Here is a 19,628-nt window from a genome sequence, read left to right as displayed (position 1 = left end):
CTGTAATGCCATACCAGGATCAGGAGAGGAAATTGCTTAGAAATCCCATAAGACACCCTAGCTAATATTTGAGAGAAATTTAAAAATATATTACTTTTCCAAATTTTCTTATTCCATTTTATACATAGCAGTACAAATATATATGGGAAACACCTTTTATAGCAGCTGTAAGTTTTTTGGTTTGTTTCCAAGTAATCAGTTCCTTCCTAACCAAGAAAACATTTCTCTAGTGTTATTAATTCCACCATGTGGTATGCACGCAGGTGTGAGGACTGTGCACTTACAGAGCTGGGGCTGGAATGCCGCCTGACTTTAGGTGACTCCTTTCCTGTAGATGAGGTTTTGAAGTTAATGCAAGCGTTGTTCTCCGAATGAACCCTCTTCACTTGATTAGCTGGTTTCTCAAATGGATCAAAACTACTTTGTGTTCTCTGAACCCGGACCTTTTTATCTTCAGGAATTGTATCCAGAGGTTTGATCACTGAATCCATTCCCTGGCAGTTCCGTGTAGACATCTTTGTGACACATATCTGAAAGGAAAAAACAGCATTCATTGCCTCTAACAGGCTTAAAGTCCATGTCAATACATCAGCCAGCATCAAAAAGGCATTCAACTTCAGAAGCATTCACTTTCTGTTTCTACATTAAAATTGCAAACAACATATACATTTTATATAGGGGACATGCACTACAGTCATAATAATAAAAAGCCTATCTTTGTAAAGTATACTAAAAGATCCTGAAAAAGAAAGACAAAAGAGGAATGTGCATACAATTCATATATTGTGGTTTTTCGTACAATGTGGTCTTAGCAATAATACCACTTCACCTCTTTCTCCAAGCTAGCCACTGATACCCTCAAGCAGTATTGATTTCCATTTATTTAAAATTGGACGAGACTAAACTAAAATAAATAATGGTAGTTTGTGCACACACTTCCGTGCTGGCCTGCCAAAGACCCAATACTGGTATATTACTGTATTTTTAAATAATGCTTATAAAATATTATTATTATTATCACTATATGTCTCAGAAAATCAAACAAGTAAATCAATTCCCAGGCACTGAAACGTGAGACTGAAGCTTAATGACACACTAAAGCACAGAAGTTCAGTTCTTTGTTACTGTGAGGTATGACTCTGCCAAGTCTCAAAGACTGCAACTTGCTGCTTGAGATACCAAAATATGCCATTGCTAGTTCAAAAGAACTAAATGAGCGAGTTTATATACTCCAGTCATGTACATTTTGGTTTTTAATTTTAATACATTCCAACGTATAAGACATTATTTTTAAACTGCACAGTTGGTGGGGGCTTGTGTTCAAGGCCTCAGCCTCTGTTTTCACTCATAAGAGACTCAACTTTTACTTGGGAAGAAAAGGAATAATTTAAGCCTTCAGGCTACAGGGAAAGCTATGAAGTGTGATGCAGGCAGTCCCAAGAGGCTCCTTAAATCATAAGGCAAATCAAAAGAATCTGAAATGTACTTTTTCCATAATGTTTGCAAGTATTTAAGGATAGACAGTGTTAATTCGCTATCAACTGTATTGTTCACATACATAAAATGAAAGAAGCATGATGTTCCATCCAAACACCTACAATCAAAGCATTTTGGAACACTTGCTGTCATAAAATAGTTAACATCAAATAAGAAAAAGAATTATTTACCATTACCATTTAATCAGGACTCCTTCCCCATAACACAAAGTGTATCCAATACAAACACCTTCGATAAATTATTCTTTGCCATTCCCCTGGAGGAATTCTGTGCCTTGATATCCAACTTACTTCAACTGTTTCTAGAAATTCTGGGTGACTACATCTCATGGTTTCTATGTTTTGTGGGTTTTATGATCCACTGTAACAGTAGATCAAAGATTTCTTTTGCACATTAAAAATTTAAAGTACATTTCCTGCACAGTGCCATCTGGCCAAACGATCATACACCAGGTCAGCTCTAATGAAGGACCTCACTAGCTTTACAAGGGCTCACGTTTCTTCTCATTAAAGTGGTTTTCCTAAGACTAAAATTTAACCAGCATTTAACTGAGAAAAGGAACAGCTCCCCTTCATTCCCTCTCAGGCCAAAATGAAGGCAATTATGTAATTTTGGTCTATTACTTCAGAGAGAAAAGATAAAGAAATGGTGCACAAAGAATTTGTAATTAGCGTTCTTGTAAAATTAATTGGCTTCTTTTCCCTAAAACAACTTATATGCACAGACATGCACCCACATACTTCCCACTGTCTCCAGATCCATGTTCTTGCAATGCCTTCTACCAACAAAGATGTTTTAACATAATGTAAGCTGAAATTATTATTAAAATAGCAGTGCTTTCATTTTCACTTAATCAACATGGATGCAAATAAATCAGTATTACTCAGCCTATGAAAGCCTATGATCTAGAAAACAGGGGCAACATATAGGGAGGAAAAGTTAAAAAGCTACACTTGGCTTCCTTACAAATTATCAAAGGCCACTTGTAGCTGGTTAACGTGTTTGGAATCCACAGTTATAAACAAACTATAGATAATAATGCCATAAGTGCTTCTTTTAGTTTCTTCTTCCACTGGAAAATCCCCATGTCTAGCTCTAACATGGGCCAAGCAAGCACTGCATTTAAAAAGACAAGACATGCTATTGATCATCTCTAGTGGAAGCAGTAAGAGTTTGGATTTAGATACTGAAAGAAGATACTTTAACCTTCAGGTCACTTGACTGAACCTGCAGTAGGATGAAAATCCCACAATCATCTTTTAATGACTAAAACCAAGATGTACAGCAGCCCTCCACTCAGATGTCAAACAGTGGATGCAGAGGCTAAAAAGCAGCATCACCAGAGGAAAATACTGAACACTGCAGAGAAATGCAAAAGCAGGGGCTGCTCCGCATGCACCTGCAACTGCAGCGCTTCTCCTGCTAGCACCAGCAAGGGGTTTCATTCATCACTTCTCTCTCACCTACATCAATAGTTCCCGAGCAGAAATAAAACATTCTTTCCAAATGACCACTTACCACAGGCAAGAGAGCTGACCTTTTGCTGTTGCTGAGTGTACACATTTCCTATCTGTCTGCCCTGTCTATAAAACTCTGAAGATAAACAATATTTAAGCAGTTGTTTTACATTGTCATTGATAGGTCAAGCCCAATTTTGTGCAGAAACTCTGCTCTGTGAAGTCTGAAAGGACCAGGTCTAAAACAAAGCTTAAGGTTGCAGCAAACTCGGTGGTAATTTCAGGTTTCCCTCCATCAGCAAGAGCTAAGCTACCACAGTATCCTTGCCTTTGCCCCTGGGCAGTGGGTATGCTGATCTGACACTCCTGTGCTAAAGCTAATAGTAGAAATTACTCTATAGTAACATCATGCAACAAAGCAACAGTGTACCGAGAAAGACTGATGCACAATGTATTTTGGAGGTCTGTCTGAGCATACAAATGATCTTAGATTTCACCATCAAGACCAGATCACTTTCAGGAAGTTTGAATTTTTCTATTACACTAAGTCAGCCTTTTAAGTATCGTTTTTGTTTTCTACTGCATAACAAAAGGGATTCTTATGAATTTCAGCCTCTCAAATGATATACACAAATACTTAGCATCAGAAGCTTTTAGACTAGTAAACCACTGCTCACCACCTGCAAGTTCCTTGCTGGTAGTCAGGAGAAGACTAACCCACTCTCTTATTTTCAGCTTTCTTTTTGTGTAAGAGTAAGGACCGTCTTTCAGTTAAAGCGTAGTATTTGTCACAAAGGACACAGGTTCATCTTCAGTCCCTTCTAGATGAATCTGTTTGATACTCTGGGCTCGCCAGAATTTTGCCATCTCTAAGACAGGACTTTTCTTTTTGCCCCTTTTCATCTGTTTTATCTACATAAGCCATAGGTTCTTCAGAGTGGGGCTATTATTTTACTAGTTTTACACACAGAACAACCCTCATGCAGTTCATTGAAAATTACAATCCAGAAAGTAGTGGAAATTATCTCTTGCCAGTATGCCCTTAAAACTAGATATTTTTGTTGAACATTTGCTTTATCCACAGTTACCAGAACAAATAAAATAAGCTAAACAAGTTTAAGAGCCCATGACAGATAGGAAGTCAACCTGTAAAATTCATCACCCCTCCTTACCCTTGTTCTATAAATCTGTGTGATGCTGCACTTAAGACAGTGGAGCCCAGACACTCACTGAGATGCTGTAAATGCCACCACAGTCTAAAACTGTTGCTACATGACAATGTGATTAATGGCACCTTAACTATTACAGAGTCTTACCTAAAATGTATGTAGAGACAATACAGGTGATAACTTGGTTTCTCAACTAAGAAGATGACAATTATGCTTTACAAAATGCAACTAAGAGAAAGAGGAGGCAAGAACTTTTCAGCATGAAAGTGATACCCATTTAAAGAAACTTTTGTCTAGCAAACAGTATGAACCATTGAGCACTTTCATTTATTGCTTCTTTAACAAAATTCATTATACAAGTAAACACTCAGGTATGTCAACACTGAGTGATTCTTTAGCCTTCAGGAGTTACTGCCATTCTCCCATCACAACCTGAATTCAGAGCTTAACTTTCAGAAGCACAAACTATTTCAGAAACTATCTGGCTTTTGAAAGTGGTGCAATGAAATCACAGTTACCACTTTCAGAAGAGGTATTTCTGACAGGAGATCGTATATGGAGAGCAGAGGATCTTTGTTTATGCTTTCTCCTTTATAGTAAACAAGATTTAAAACTAGGCCAATCAACTCAATATATTTAAAACAACAGATTATTACAAGTGGAACAGGCAATACAGTAAAAAACTGTCATGTAAGGATTGTTCAAGCGGAGATTAACATCCTTCCAAACCTTGTATCAGAGACTAAAGGCTCAAGGAAGTCACTGGCCAATTCACCACCTCTGACTTGAGCATTTAGGTGGCCGCAGACATGAAATTTAAGAGAGGGTATAGCTGCTTTCTGCCACTTAAGTTCCCACCTGGCAGGAATCCCAACAGCAATAGCTCAGAGAATCATGCTGAAAAACAGATGTTGGAGAACGCAGTGACAGAGGGGAAGGGACAAGGGACAGATGATTAATTTTTTTTTTTTTTCCTACATGGAAAAAAGGCAAAACAAAACCATGGCAATGGTGTGCCTGCATTCCATACATCTGCACAAGGGAACTTTACATGTTGGGCATTCATCCCCCAAGTCTCTGCTTTGATTCCAAGGTGAAAGTCCTGGAAAACCGCAACTAGACTCCAACACCCCATCTCCCTTAGACAGAGTCTTGCGGTTCTCCAGAGAACAGAGTGGTCCTACAGAAACTTGCAGGGGGTTGTGTTTGAAGTTACTGTTTGGAAAAGCACTTCCAAAGCAGCACTCAGAAAATGTCCAGGGACTTGGTGTCTTCGTGGGAAAGGATTTAATCTGAAAATAACAATGACTGTGACTACTCAATGTGGTAACAGTATTAGTAGCTGAGAGTCCCTGATCCCAGCCTTGGAGAAAAGATGCTTGTCATCCCAGGTATGGTCCAACAGAAGCACCTCTCCATGAGCATAAAGATAGCAATGTTAAATACACAACTGTATTTCCCCAAGTTGTTTCACACTCTGCTGCCATACAGTATGCCAATATACCAAGTAGTAACCAGAGCAATCACTAGTATTTCATACACTCTCCACATCTGATGACTGAAATACACCCATTTTTTAACTTTTTCTATAATTGTTTATTCAGTCTCAACTAGAAAGGTATGTCAAAAAAAGAGATGATGAGACAGAAGTAATTTTGCCACTTAAACTCTTCAGCACAAGCAGCCACTTTGCAGTTGCATGAAGAGCTCTTCTCAGCTTTTGAAAGAAATAGCAAAAGGAGGACTTATCTAGAAAATCAGAATATTCATGTAATTCCAACATTACTTGAGCTATCACAGATTATACTAATGTAATTCAAAACAAAAGCAGCCTCACAAAAGTTATCACATTTGGTATTAAAAGTTATTCTAGTGTTTCTCTATGTGCTTTTTATTTATTCAAAGTAAAAAGAACCATTACCAGACACTGAGAACATTACAGAAAGGACACTTCAGAGTTCCAAATCTTAGAATCACAAAAAAAGCATAATGTAGTGTAAACTTTGCAGCTTTCTTTCTTGCTGATCAGAATCGGAAGACAATACATGACAGACAACAAAAGAACTGGGACAGTCTTTTTTTTCCTTTTTGTCCTATCCAGCCTCACAATCAATTTAAGAAGATCCCAACACTGCTTTCTGATAAACAGGCTTAATCATCACTATGTCAGTATGGATCACTGGGATACAATTTCTTACAACCCCCATCCTAACATCACAGTATTTATCGTATCTCAAGACAATGTTTGCAAATAACTGATTTGTTCCCATAAAGACTACTGCTGAAGTTAAGAGACTGAAATCACAAGAACTGTATTTTTGCTCAATGCGTAAAGTCCATAATAAGCCCCATTAAACAAATGAAAATCAGTATAACCATTCATGGAACCATTTCTAAATAAAGATGTCTCTTTGAATCACCTTATAGCATTTCAAGCAATACTCCTTAATCTGCATCTGGGATTGATGTAAAAAAAAAAATATATACGTTTATCAAATGTAGTTATTGTAATACAGTTTCAATGCAAGATTTCTTTTACTTCATCACTGTCAGCAAAATCAAGAGATCCTAAACAGGATTTTTAGAATTAAAGATTGCTGGATTAATTAACTTACTATTTAAAGCAACATGGCATTTAAAGAGTTAAAAGTGATCTCTTAAGTCACTAATGTATAGCTCTTGTGGTTCATGAATTTTAAGACAGTCATGAATGTCCCCTGAATTTATCATCTGTTAAGGTACTTAGTAAAAGTCCTGACCCGTACCAGTGGAATTTATTCAGATTCATAAAGATAACCTCAGTAATAAAGAACCATCAACTTTGGCATGATAAACCAAACATCCTACCACATAGAAGAAAAAACCTAAAAACGTTTGTATAGTGTAAACTACTCTGAACTTCTTCACATCTTTCAGGAAGATGCATTATATCTGCTTTTTAATTTCTACATTTAACATCCTACCAGTGTTTACTTTGGTCATCCGTTACCTATGGACTGATGTAAAATATCCATCTACTATTCTCTACCACTCGTTGTTACCGCGTTCATCTTAGTAAAAATTGGTGAGTTGGCTAAATAGCAGAGTGAACATCCAAAATTCTTACTGACAAATCAGAAGAAAATATCTGAATTCCCCCCCATTTGTACCATTCCGGAAGCAGTAAGAATGGGCCTGATATCTGGAAACCTAAGATTTAGCACTCACTGAGCAAAAATAAAATTACTGAGTGACTTGAAGTAAGGAAGTCACTTAACATCTCTACAATCCCATTTTTTCTGTTCATAATAATGATCCTGCCCATATCACTAGCAGAAAGTGGGAGCACTAATTAACTTTGTAAAGCACTTGGGCTTTTTTGAGTGAAACGTTATGAAGATATAGATCGTAATTTGTAAAGCCAAAGCGCTCTGGAAGGTAGCACAACAATCTCATTTTTACAGAGAATAAGACTTAGCACTTGCATTTAGCTGACAGAGATATAAAGAAAAAAATCATAAACAGTCAAGTGACTACTAACCCAGCACCTGAACTGTTGAGAGCATAAGGCCAACATTAATTTTCACTGAAAAAAATCCTACCTGGATATGAGTTTCCATTACCTTTTATATGCATGTTATTTTCCACCATGCTTTGGTACCATGGCAATTGAGAACTGCACAAGTTATCTGCAGATTCTGGCAGCAATGGAATTTGACATTTGTTACTTATAAAACACAATTTGGGAATGTTCTGGAGTATTATAAGCAACTTTGTCTAAAATAAAAACACAACTATCTGGAGAATCATTCTCATTGCAGAACAAAGCAGTAGGGCAGCTCTTTCTTTTCGCCCCAGAGAAGATAGGGTCAGCAAAAGACTGCTGCATTCACAAGCAGAAACACAAACAGGTCAAGAAGAGAGTTCAATTGGTGAGAAAGCTACAATCCGGGAAAAGATGAAAAACAAGTGATGAGGTAAGGGAGCGAATAAAATTGTGAAAGGGGAATTAGAGCATGTAATGCTGCATGACATCACCAGGGAGTTCATACCAGACCTACTACTGCAATCAGGCCCAAATTTGAAAGAGGTCCTTCAACACTCACCCTTCCCTGCAATCACCAGCACTTCGGTTTGAACATTTGATGGGCACAGCTAAACAGAGCAGGAAGAGAGCTTGCATGAGACAAAAAAAATAAAGGGGAGTGAGGGGGAGACCAAAGGACAAAAAACAGAGTAACCATCAGAGAAGGAGGGAGGAAATATGTGAGATAAAGATAACTGTAAATTAAGACATTTCTTTCTTCCCCTGTCCTGATGGCCTGTTGTTTCCCCTCTGGTAACTTCAAGGAGTAACAGGATCAACTGTGTCCCAGAACTGTAATTCACATTCTTTGGTAGTATTTGTTGAACTTTATTTGGATACAGAGATTACTAGCAAAGCTAGCTATCAATTAACAAATCCAATTGAAAATAGAGCTCAGAGACTGAAAATAGTATCTGGGGATATGCTCCTTTCTGTATCTAGCATAAACTTATATATCTCTCACAGCCCATTTCAAAGGCACTCTCCAAAAATGGATGTTTTATTTCTGAAATTGAAGCTGATGTTAAACCAACTGTCTCTGTCATATGGAAGGCAAATAGAAAAAGGTCACTGAAGTGCCAGATGGAAGAATTTTTGAACTGGAAGCTCTGATATTAATTCCCTGTGTTTGTCTGAAACACTGAACTCCATGAGCAGATTAAATGTCCGTGGTGAATTGCCAAGTGAGAAATTAGTCACTGCCACAGAAAGGCCAACTGATGAGATCTGAAGTAGGAACCAAAAGATTATACAATTTTGAAAATAAGTTCAAACACCTGAACCAAGGAAAAATAAAGTTTTATACAGGAAGTTATTATGGACAGTGTTTATGCAACCCTTTTCTCTCAATACGACTCCCCTCACCAGACCTGCAATACAGAACATACTTATTCTGCTGAATTAGTACCTAAATATGAACATATTTTCTTGAATCAAGCACAATCCTGCAGTTACTGAACATCACTGCATGCACCTTGGACACGGCAAGGTGGAGCTGAGCATTTCTAAAATTAGTATTTTTTTCTTGTTCATAGCACAGCCAAACTTCAGAAAAGTGAGTTTTCAGTTCACTGAAGTCAATGTTCCTCTTCTCACCAGAAAAAAAAGGTCTGATTTTAAAGAGAACACAAATTAGATTTTAGGTATATAAAAGCCTACATGTGCCCCCAAAGCAATGCCCTGTTTTGTGACAACAGTTTTCAGAACGAGTCACCTGAGGACAGGGTCTCAGATAAAGGTCATGCAGAAGTCTTGACAGCCTGTAACGTACATGAAAAGAGACAGAAACTCAACAGTGCTGATCTAAAGGGGCATTTTGCTCTATTTCTGCACTTACGTCCGAAAAGACAGTAACTGTGTTAGCAATAAAGCCTGGCTAATAAATTCTTTACACTCAGGTTTGCCACAAAGTGGTATATCATACAGCATTCAAGCTTCTCCTCCTATTACAACCAAGCTGCTGCTTCCATTAACCTGGTTCAAGACTTGCTGTATCCAAAAGCAGGAGGATCGTTCCTCCAATAGACCAAGCAGAAGGACACAGGAGCAGATCAGGAGAGGTGCTGGTGTGGGAGAGGTGGCTTTCAGTACCAGGCACAAGGCAACAACTCCTTGGTAACGAGCAAAGCAGTGGAGAAGAGTGTCTGAACATAAACACTCTCCCATGAAACTGTGACAGGTGGTTTCTACACTCTTTTACTTAGTTACCCATTTGTATCTGTTGTCTATCCCTCTCTGTAACCATATGAACAGCATTTAAAAATAAAGATTAAAAAAATATTTTCAAGCCCTTTACCGTATCAGCCTCCTGCTCCAACAGATGGTTACATGTGCCAGTACAAGTTTATAGTTTTCTTTCCATAACTGCATTATTAGTAGTTTTGTATGAACATTATATTAAGCCATTCTCAATCTGAAGGTTTATAATTTTATTCTAGCCTCCAACACTCCCTCTGATCATGAAGTTATCAAAGGCTTACCCATAAATGCAGTAAGTCTTCCCACTGTCATGTTCAAGTGTGAGAAATCTCGAGAGACTTGACAGCAAAATGCCTATTCTTGCTAAATTCTAAGGCTGTTGGTAAGGTTTTTAAGAAAATAAATGGTAAACAACTTCACGCCTTGAAAATAGGTTCTATTTAGTTCCTTTAGGCTCCTTTGCTTATCCATGGCAAGTCTCCTGATTCCTTCACAGCTATCATCAAGTGCTTCTAAAGCAAGAGTTGCTCTCCTACAAGCAGGGACTGCAACAAAAATACTACTATTGGTCAGGTCTTATCACGCAACTGATACGGAAAGACTTAAGGCCAACTACTCAGCTGAGAAGTCAACTAAATTCTTTAATCTGGTGAGACTGAAGTCAGATGAAAGCAATGAGATGTGATGAAATAAAAACTTAGTTTATAATTACAATGAACCAGAGAATCTGTTTCAGTCTGAAAAGTCAGACAGGATAGTTTAAGAACTCAAGACCAACCTTCAAATATCTTCTGAAGCACACTTTTCTTATAAAAGAAAAGAGGAAGGGGGCAGGTTACATAATCACTTTTGTGAAATACATACATTTGCAGGCGGAAGTTTTACAACCACCTTCTGTCAGGTATGACAACAATGTTCACTGCACTGAAGCAGTATGCTGTACCACCCTTTACAAATCAATGGGAATCTCACAGTATCTTCTGTAGACCCTTAGAAAGTGCTTCATGAGAAATAATTCAAGTCTAGAACGATAAATTAGCTTGGCTCTTCTTCCTTCATTCAGATCAATTCCTTTGTTAAAAATAGCCAAACACACAACAATTGACTTACTTCATTCCCCTCCCTCTTTTCTGCATTTTTGCTGCTTTACTTCCTTCCTTCTCTTTTGAGATTCCTATTTTACTACCATTATTTTGCTGAAGTGAAAAACTATGTAATGAGTTCTTTACTTAATTCTGCTAATGCATTTCAAAGTTTCATTCTACTCCCAAGAAAGAATTCTCCTTTGAGGTGCTTTATCCCCAAGCTCAACAACCTACAGCTTGAGAAATACAGCTTCCAAAGCAGATCAATGTCACAAGGAAAGACAAGCTCACTGAGCAATTCTAGATCTGCTCCCTTACATATTATCTTCCAAACCACTGAATTTGACAAGGTATCCTTTATCAAATTGGCACAGTATAAAGATATAGGCAGAAAAAGAGCTACAACTTTGTCATTATTCTCTTGTGCAAGTATTATACAGAGATTTGAATAACCTATATTCCAACTCAGTCTCCCAGAAATCTTAATAACAGCCATCCACAACCCTTCTGCCATTGGTGTCTTTCATGGAAGTTTGAGAGTTCAGACAAGGATGACAAGTCCAGTGTCACAATTAAATGAAGCGAGTCCTTATCTGCGTTTGGATCTCATACACACCTAACCTCTCTCTTTTATTTTTTTTTCCTTTCTTCCTTTCTCTCACCTCAGATAAATGGCCTGGCTACAGAAATCTATAAAAATTGAATGAAAAGTCTTCAGGGAATTTTCTAGCAGCTCCTGCAGGTTTGCCAGGCTTGCAGTAGCACAATAAATTTCAAAGCAAAAAGGTGCAAGGAAGCATGATAAAACTTGCTTTTCATTATGTAATGTGCTACACTGAAAAAAAAAATGGCAGGACTTCTGCAAGCATACCATAATGGTTGGACTTGATGATCTTAAAGGTCTTTTCCAACCCTAGTCAATTCTATGTCCCCTGACTCAGAATATGAAGAACACTCCAGTACATCTTTTCCTGTAAAGATGCATAAAACCTAAAATTGAGAGGTTTCAAACTGATAGTGAGGAGAGCTCACCATAAGGACAACAGTAATTTTAAACCAAGAATTTTCAGAACAGTACAGAGTTAATGCTTAATTTTCAAAAAAAACTGGTATTTTGACAGAGAAGTGAAAATCGCTGCTGTTGCTTTAAAGCGTTCAAACAAAAAGATGTGTTGCATTAGACTTCTGACTGTGCTTAAAATCAATTTTAAAGAAAAAGCTGTAACAGTACAAAACAGCCAAGCCTTCTGCAGTTGGTGAATCTGCACCTCCAAAGCTGTGAGTTCATCTTGAATCACTTTTAACAAGAAACCCCAAAAATAAAATTGGTCAAAAATCATATAACTATCATTAAAGTTAGAGCATCAGGGATAAGTCCTCCGTCCTTACAGTACATTTAAGTTTCTCATTAAAATACTTCACAAACCTGAGACTGACTGCAGGCATTTTGCATGCCTTTTCCTGCACAGCTGCCTATCAGCAGTATAATCATATTTTTTATAGCTATATAATTTTATGCATCTGGACTACTTTGCCAAATACAGGTAATTCCTTGCCATCTTGAAAGTTATGGATGGTGGTTCCACCACTTTCCCAGGCAGCAGCAAAATCAATCACACTCAACTATAGAACTTTTCAAGACAACTCTTCTGCATGGCATTAAAATAACATTTCTACAGCAATATTTAACAATAGAACCTATTTGTTCATTAAAACCCCCACTATTTATAGAGAAGTCTGAGCAAGCATATTTTACACATATTCCCTACAGGCTTAAATACATTTTCTTTGCACTTATACAAAGATTTAAGAAACTGGGAGAGAACACATTCAAACATACTAAGCCTTTACACTGAAAAGCATCAGAAATGAATTAAACTAAGCTGATCTTTCACAACAAACAAGCATTATGCTTTTTCCTACTGGTTTTATTTCCTCACTGCTAACTTGGCAACATTTTGTATTTTCCTCTTCAGGTAAGCTGTATGCCATTTAATATTAAATTACAAACATCCGACACAGCAAAACTGAAATACAGCTAACATTAATTCTATACAATTTCCAGGATACAACTATACAGATTAGGTCAAAAGCTCGCTTGCTGATGTTTGCTACTAGCTTAACATCTAGCTGAAGTTTATCACAAATCTTTTTCAACCAGAAGCCGCAACAGCAGCAGAATGAGATAGCAAGTTCCACTGTAGCATTAACTTCCCCAAATTCTGTAATGAATTCTGAAAATTTTTACAAAATAAATCAAAAATCTCCACCCACACTTTTCACACCATTTCTGGCTGGCACACCAGCAGCTTGTGTGACAATAAGAGCTAAAACTCCCTGCATCTGCATCCTCTGTGGGTTAGTCCAGAACTCACGCAGGAACTTCAGACAAAGCCAACCAGGAATATGATAAGCAAAAGTGCAGAATCACAATACTGTCTCAGTTCACCAGCAATAGAGGGAAAAGTCTGAAAGATACTTTCACAGTGGAAAAATTATCTGTTCATGCTGTTGATTCAAAAACCTCACAGTACAAATTCACTCCCCCAAATTCAACATCCAGCACTATGCTAAGTTACTATTTCACTACTTGTTTTTTGCTAAATTGCTAAATCCAAAATTATATGTAGTTTTAAATCAGGGAGTAGAATGGAAGATATCAGTGGAAAATATGCCACATGCAAAAGAGATGCATATAATCAATAATTCTGACAATATACAATACACATCTTAAAAGCAAAAAGTAGTCACAGAAAGTTATTTACGGAACTACGCCAAAACCCAGAAATCATCATGTACATGGAAGAAGCACCTCATGACTGATGGACCTGCTGCTGGGAGAAGTTGTTCTGACATTAACATTGTGACAGCAGGATTAAAAAAGATAAAGTCCCTAAGAGTCCGTTCCTTAACTAACCAATTTTTCATTCATGTACCTTCCTGCCATGGTACCAAAAGAAAAACCTACTCAAAGATGTTGAAAGCCTGTATGGACCTACCTAAGGCAATTCAGGCTCAGAAAACGTAACACTTAGCCTGTTCTTCCAGAATTAAGAACACCAGCTACGTTTTTCTTGAGCTCGGCAACAGGCTTTGGAGCACTGGTATCACAGTCTCTCTGTTGTTTCAATTAGTATTTGCTAGGATACTCTACTCCATTTCAATATGGTTTGTAAGCTGTAATTATCATTGTAACAGTACCTGAAATATTTAGGAAAAGTTTAACACTAGTATTATCAAACCAATTTACAAAAAAATTACAAATATATAACACTGCCTGACAGCTGAATATTTTTGCCTCACCAAGACTTTGAACAGGAGTAACCCCAGCAAAGTTGTCTGGATCTGCTTGGCAGCTCCTATGACCTTTAAGGGCACATCTACTATCACATTTACACAGAAGTCACCGAATATGACAGCCTGAAGCCTCACCTGACCCAGGCTAAGCACTGCCTGGGTACTCACCCAGGAAGTTCTCACACGAGCAAATTCCTACTGACCACGCAGGTCATCCCAGGGCAGCGGCTGAAACCTGCAAGAGGCAAAAGGTAGCCAGCACCACACAAGGATTTCCCTGAAAAGTCAAAATAATCATTACCTTCAGCACTGGGAGCCCAGCAGAGCTGTGTGGCTCACTCTTGCAGTGCCTACATCAGTTACTCTTTGGGATCAACTAGGCACACCTGCATCATGGCCGAGACAGAACCTTCTAATGGTTTTCCACTTTTCTTGTATCTAGGAGAGCAAGAACTGCCTGCCCGAGACAGAGTACCTCCTCAGAGGTCAATTTTTCAAATAGCCCACCCAAGCTTACAGTGTGAGGGGAAAACATTAAAAACCTCTTGTGTGAGTGCGTTTGGTTTTAGGAATTTATTGTTTGGTTTTGTTTATCACTTACATAGCAAAATAACTAAAAAGAGAGAGGTGACCACTTCTGTAGGAATTCAGAAGCTATCTAACTCCCTTGCATTAAGATGTGACACTGATGATTTTTAGCCTGCTCAACTCCAACTTTTTAAAGCTCTTTCTATCTGGAATCATAGACATAAGAGAAACATAAAGGACACTGTGACAGACCCCAGGCTCACTACAGAACTGAACCACACAAAGATCTTGATCCTCATAAAGAACGCAGCACTAACCACTCATTAAACTATGCATTTCTTATATTTGCCATATGGATTCTTAACTTTTGGCCACATTTTACATATTATATTTTATTTTCACCCCAAGTTAATTTGGGATCTCTGTTTAAGTAAACAATACCATAGAGAATATTATTTATCAATAAAAAATGTTCAAAACATGATTGATTTCTTAAGCTTGGAACACTAAAACGGGACAAGTCCAGATGCAGTAGTAACACAGTGAACAGAGCTGACAGTGTAACATTTGGGAATTAAAAACACTTGGAGGAAGAAACCTAGTGGAAGCAACAGCTTTCACAAATATACATAGATAGAAAAATATCATTAAGAAAAAAAACCTGCAATTTAAAAACTGCTTTAAAAAAATCCCATGTGCCTAAAAGTTTCCAGACTTTCATTGCTTTTACAACGAGAAAAAAAACAAATGGTTGGATTACTTTTATGCATTAAACAATGGCAAACGCACTGAAGGTCTGCAATTTATTAATAGGTATGACAGTAAAAGTCACACAAAAATCACTTGTAATAATTATTGTAATAGAAACACCCAAGGTTATTCTTGAACAAGAAAAAAAAAACATCTCTACCTTCCGAGTCAAAACTATGCAAATTAACTTTGTGTAGGGTGTGAAATGGCCCACTTCCCATCATTCACATGATAGCATATACAGTGTCACACTGGTTTTTTTTCCTTAAATAAGGAACTTCAGCAAAATAATAACGAAACCTTCAGCAAATAATTGGGATAGGAACGAATCTTCCCCTTTTAATCATCTCAGTGACAAAGAAGAAAAAAACCTTAATTGGCAAGTACAGAAAAAGCAAACATGAACACCTGTCAAACTAGTTGTTTGATCCCACATTGATATACAACTGATCTCTTCTTGGAGTATAATTCACATACTGCATAAAGTATAAGCATACTCCCCTAGAAAGAAACCCCTCTGCTTTTACACTTAACTATTAATAGCAAAAAACATTTCATCCCTCTACCATTACTACCATAGTTGATTTCCTTTAAATGCTAGAACATATGCTTAAATATTTTTTTGGTCAGTTCCACTGGATTTCTGTTGAGATTGATCTATAGCTTGATCTACAACTGTAATACACTAGCTGGCAGTTAAGTCATCAAAATAATTCCAATTATTCCATACAATGGCCACATTTGAATCCTTCTGTCTTCTACTAATGACAACAGCTGCTTTTTTCCTCCTGTCTTTCCCTGAGCATGCTGCTGCTCTAAGCTTTCATATGTTGAAATATTCCACTAAGATCCAAACCACTGCCAACACACTCCTACATAAGCATACAAGAATGACTACTTAAAATGACTACCTCACTTATTTTTTATTAAATACATGCAAAAGAAATAAAATAATCAGAGATTAACAAGGCAAGAAGATATTCTGTCATCCATGATATAGCATGCATTTTTAAAGGATCATTTTAATTTTATCTTCCACTGCAAAGCAAATATGCAACTGATAAAGACATTTATTTAGATCCAGCAAGATGCACAGAGTTGTTAGCAGAAATTAAAAAGTGGCTGATCACGTCCTTCACTTACTCGTCCCAGAGGGCGTTCAACCAAGCATATATCGGAAAAAATTGTCCATGCTATTCTCTTAATACAATAATAAATAAGGCTGCCAGAGAGAGAAATACAAAGCTGTACCAAGAAAAATATCGCTTTTAAGGCTTTCCCTACCTTTTCCCTGATATTTACAAACCGCAGGCAGTGCTGCTGGGGAGTCTCACCAGGGTGGCTGCCGAGAGGTCTCATGTGGCATTCCCAGCTTCCCACCACCTCCCGCTGCCTGGATTTTAAGCATTCCCGAGAAAAACCACCCTGACATGCACAGAATGAATCCTGCTCAAGTTGGAAGCATGTGATAACTAGGCTTCAGGTTGAAATGGGAAACCCCAGTATCAAATTAATCCCAGACACTTAAACAAGCCCTATCTTACCGTTTTGCTGTTGCCCGGATCAGGTTAGATTCACCTGCAACTCTTTGGCATCTCTCTAGCAATGTTAGTGTTTGCAGTGAGGCTGGGCTCATTCAGCAACTGAATTCACAACATCTTTCTGCACTAGCAAGCTGAAATGGTACGGCTGTACTACAGCTAAGAAAGGGGGAAATCTAAAGCAGAAAACAAAGAAATCCCTCAAGACAGGGTAATCCTAGTGGAGCAAAATATAAAAGGTACAGATGAGCACTGAGGTTACAACACTTCCCTGTGTAAATTTCAGCAGCAATACCATGCTCTTTCTAAAAAGATTTTTTTTTTTTTAAAAATATGATGGACTTGCCTGTGGAGTTCCCAGAAAGGCAGAGTATGAGGCTCTGCAGCAGCATTGCAGCCAAAGTAACCATGCATATGCTATCTAGGCAATTTACAGCAGTCTTTTTGAAAATATATTGATTTACAATGGAGCACTGCCTCAACCCAACACAGAACTGCAGCCAAAATAGCTAATGCTGATTTCATAGGAATTAAGGAAAATACTCCACATTCAATCAAAAGGATGCAACTAATCATTCCCAATTCAATTACATTCCAGTCCTGAAGGAAATCTGCAAGTTCTTGAGTGACAAATGATATTAAGGTAATAATCTATGGGCATCTGGAAATAAGCACTACAAATGACACTGTCTGCTTTTACTGAAAAAATAAATATAAAAAAAACATTTTAAATGTACTGAGCCATATATGAACTCTGAAGTTAGTTTTAGCATTATAAAGATGAATCGCAGTATTTAACTTATTAACATACAAAATATGCAAAGCTGTGAGTAAAGGAGCAGACACCTACTCTGTGCTGGGAAGCCACTGCTGAGCCCAAGTGAGCTTGGGTGCTGTACAAGAGAAAAGAGGGCAGCAGGAGCAAATCCTTAGGGAGGGCTTCTCTGAAAGGGAGGCAGCGAGTCTTCTCCATCTCCTACTCCTACAGCAACCCCTGCTGGCCTGTCCTTCAGATGGCTCCTGGCTCCCCAGAAACCTCATGGAGCTGGGGGAGCACTGGACAGACTATGCCACGACAGGCAATAGCAACTTATACATAAGCGAAACCATCAGGAGAGAAAGAACACAGCTCAACAGAGAGGACATCCCAGACAACCAGAAATATTCTTAACTTTTATGCACTGAGGAGGTGCAGTGAGCTATCAGGTGAAACACAGCCCTGGTTCATGCCCAAGGCAGCTGCAGCGACCCACATCACTAGACCATCCGAAATGGGCTCTGCCACAGAGTCCCACTTTGAAGAAAGCAAAACGAACCCTTTCACTCTCCAGGCCATATTTTTTTATTAGGTGTCTCAAGCATGGAGGTCCAAAGAAAACATAAAAAAAAGCTTCCAGTTGATAAGAAAATACATTCAAAACATGTACATTTCTTGTCCCTATTCTGTCAACATCAAATTTGTCTGAGGATGAGGGAGAACAGGACAGAAGGATCCTCAGGGAAAAAGAAAGCTAGCAAGCAAGCACCTCCAGAGACCAATATGTGCCAAAAGACAGGCACCATGTTAAGAGGAATGTGGTGGACATCCACAGCAAAAGGGGGCACAGGAGGCAAGCCAGAGAAAACAAGAACTGCAGTCCAGAAGCAAGTAGGGTGTTGGACCAAGGCACGTAAACAGAAAAAAAGCCAAACAGCCCACAGAATAATGGGATCTAATACAAAGAAGCCAAACAGTCCTGTATTTACAAGTTAATTATTTTTACTGTATTAAAAAAAAAATCTGCATTTATTGCATTGAAGACCTTGTTGTCTTTGAAATCCTTCGACAGTTTCAATTCCAGCTGGGCTTTGGCTTTCCTAACTAAATTTCTGCATGCTTGGAAGATGTCTCTGTATTCATTTCCAGTTATTCGTCCCTGCTTCCACCTTCTGTATCACAGAATCATAAAATGCTTAGGGTTGGAAAGGACCTTAAGATCATCAAGTTCCAACCCCTCCACCATGGGCAGGGAAACCTCACACTGAACTATGCCACCAAAGGCTCTGTCCAACCTGGCCTTGAATACTGCCAGGGATGGAGCATTTACCACTTCTTTGGGCAATGTGATCGGGTGCCTCACCACCCTCGCAGTAAAGAATTTCTTCCTTATATCTAACCTGAACTTCCCCTGTTTAAATTTAAATCTGCTACCCCTTGTCCTCTCACTACAGTCCCTGATAAAGAGTCCCTCTCCAGCATCCTTTTAGGCCCCCTTTAAATACTGGAAGGCTGCTATGAGGTCTCCACACAGCCTTCTCTTCTCCAGGCTGAACAGACCCAACTTTCTCAGCCTGTCTTCACACAGGAGGTGCTCCAGTCCCCTGATCATCCTCGTGGCCCTCCTCTGCACTTGTTCTAACAGTTCCATGTCCTTTTTATGTTGAGGACACCACAACTGCACACAATACTCCAAGTGAGGTCTCATGAGACCAGAGTAGAGGGGCAGGATCAGCTCCTTCGAGCTGCTGGTCATACTCCTTTTGATGCAGCCCAATGCACA

At 38.4% G+C, this 19,628-nt stretch overlaps 1 protein-coding gene across 2 annotated transcripts in view; it reads right to left on the bottom strand.

Moving 5' to 3' along the window:
• Window positions 1–19,628, bottom strand: part of CDK14 (cyclin dependent kinase 14) — a 318,203-nt gene that overhangs the window by 233,433 nt on the left and 65,142 nt on the right. For both annotated transcript variants that reach the window (XM_005152937.3, XM_031052481.2), the window contains exon 3: window positions 285–530. In XM_005152937.3, coding sequence (XP_005152994.2) covers window positions 285–530 — 246 coding nt within the window. The remainder of the gene's footprint in view (window positions 1–284; window positions 531–19,628) is intronic.

This window comes from Melopsittacus undulatus, chromosome 1 (genome assembly GCF_012275295.1).
Source record: "Melopsittacus undulatus isolate bMelUnd1 chromosome 1, bMelUnd1.mat.Z, whole genome shotgun sequence".
Lineage (NCBI taxonomy): Eukaryota > Metazoa > Chordata > Aves > Psittaciformes > Psittaculidae > Melopsittacus > Melopsittacus undulatus.
The sequence above is the reverse complement of the archived record's forward strand: the minus strand, read 5'-3'. Positions and strand labels throughout refer to the sequence as shown.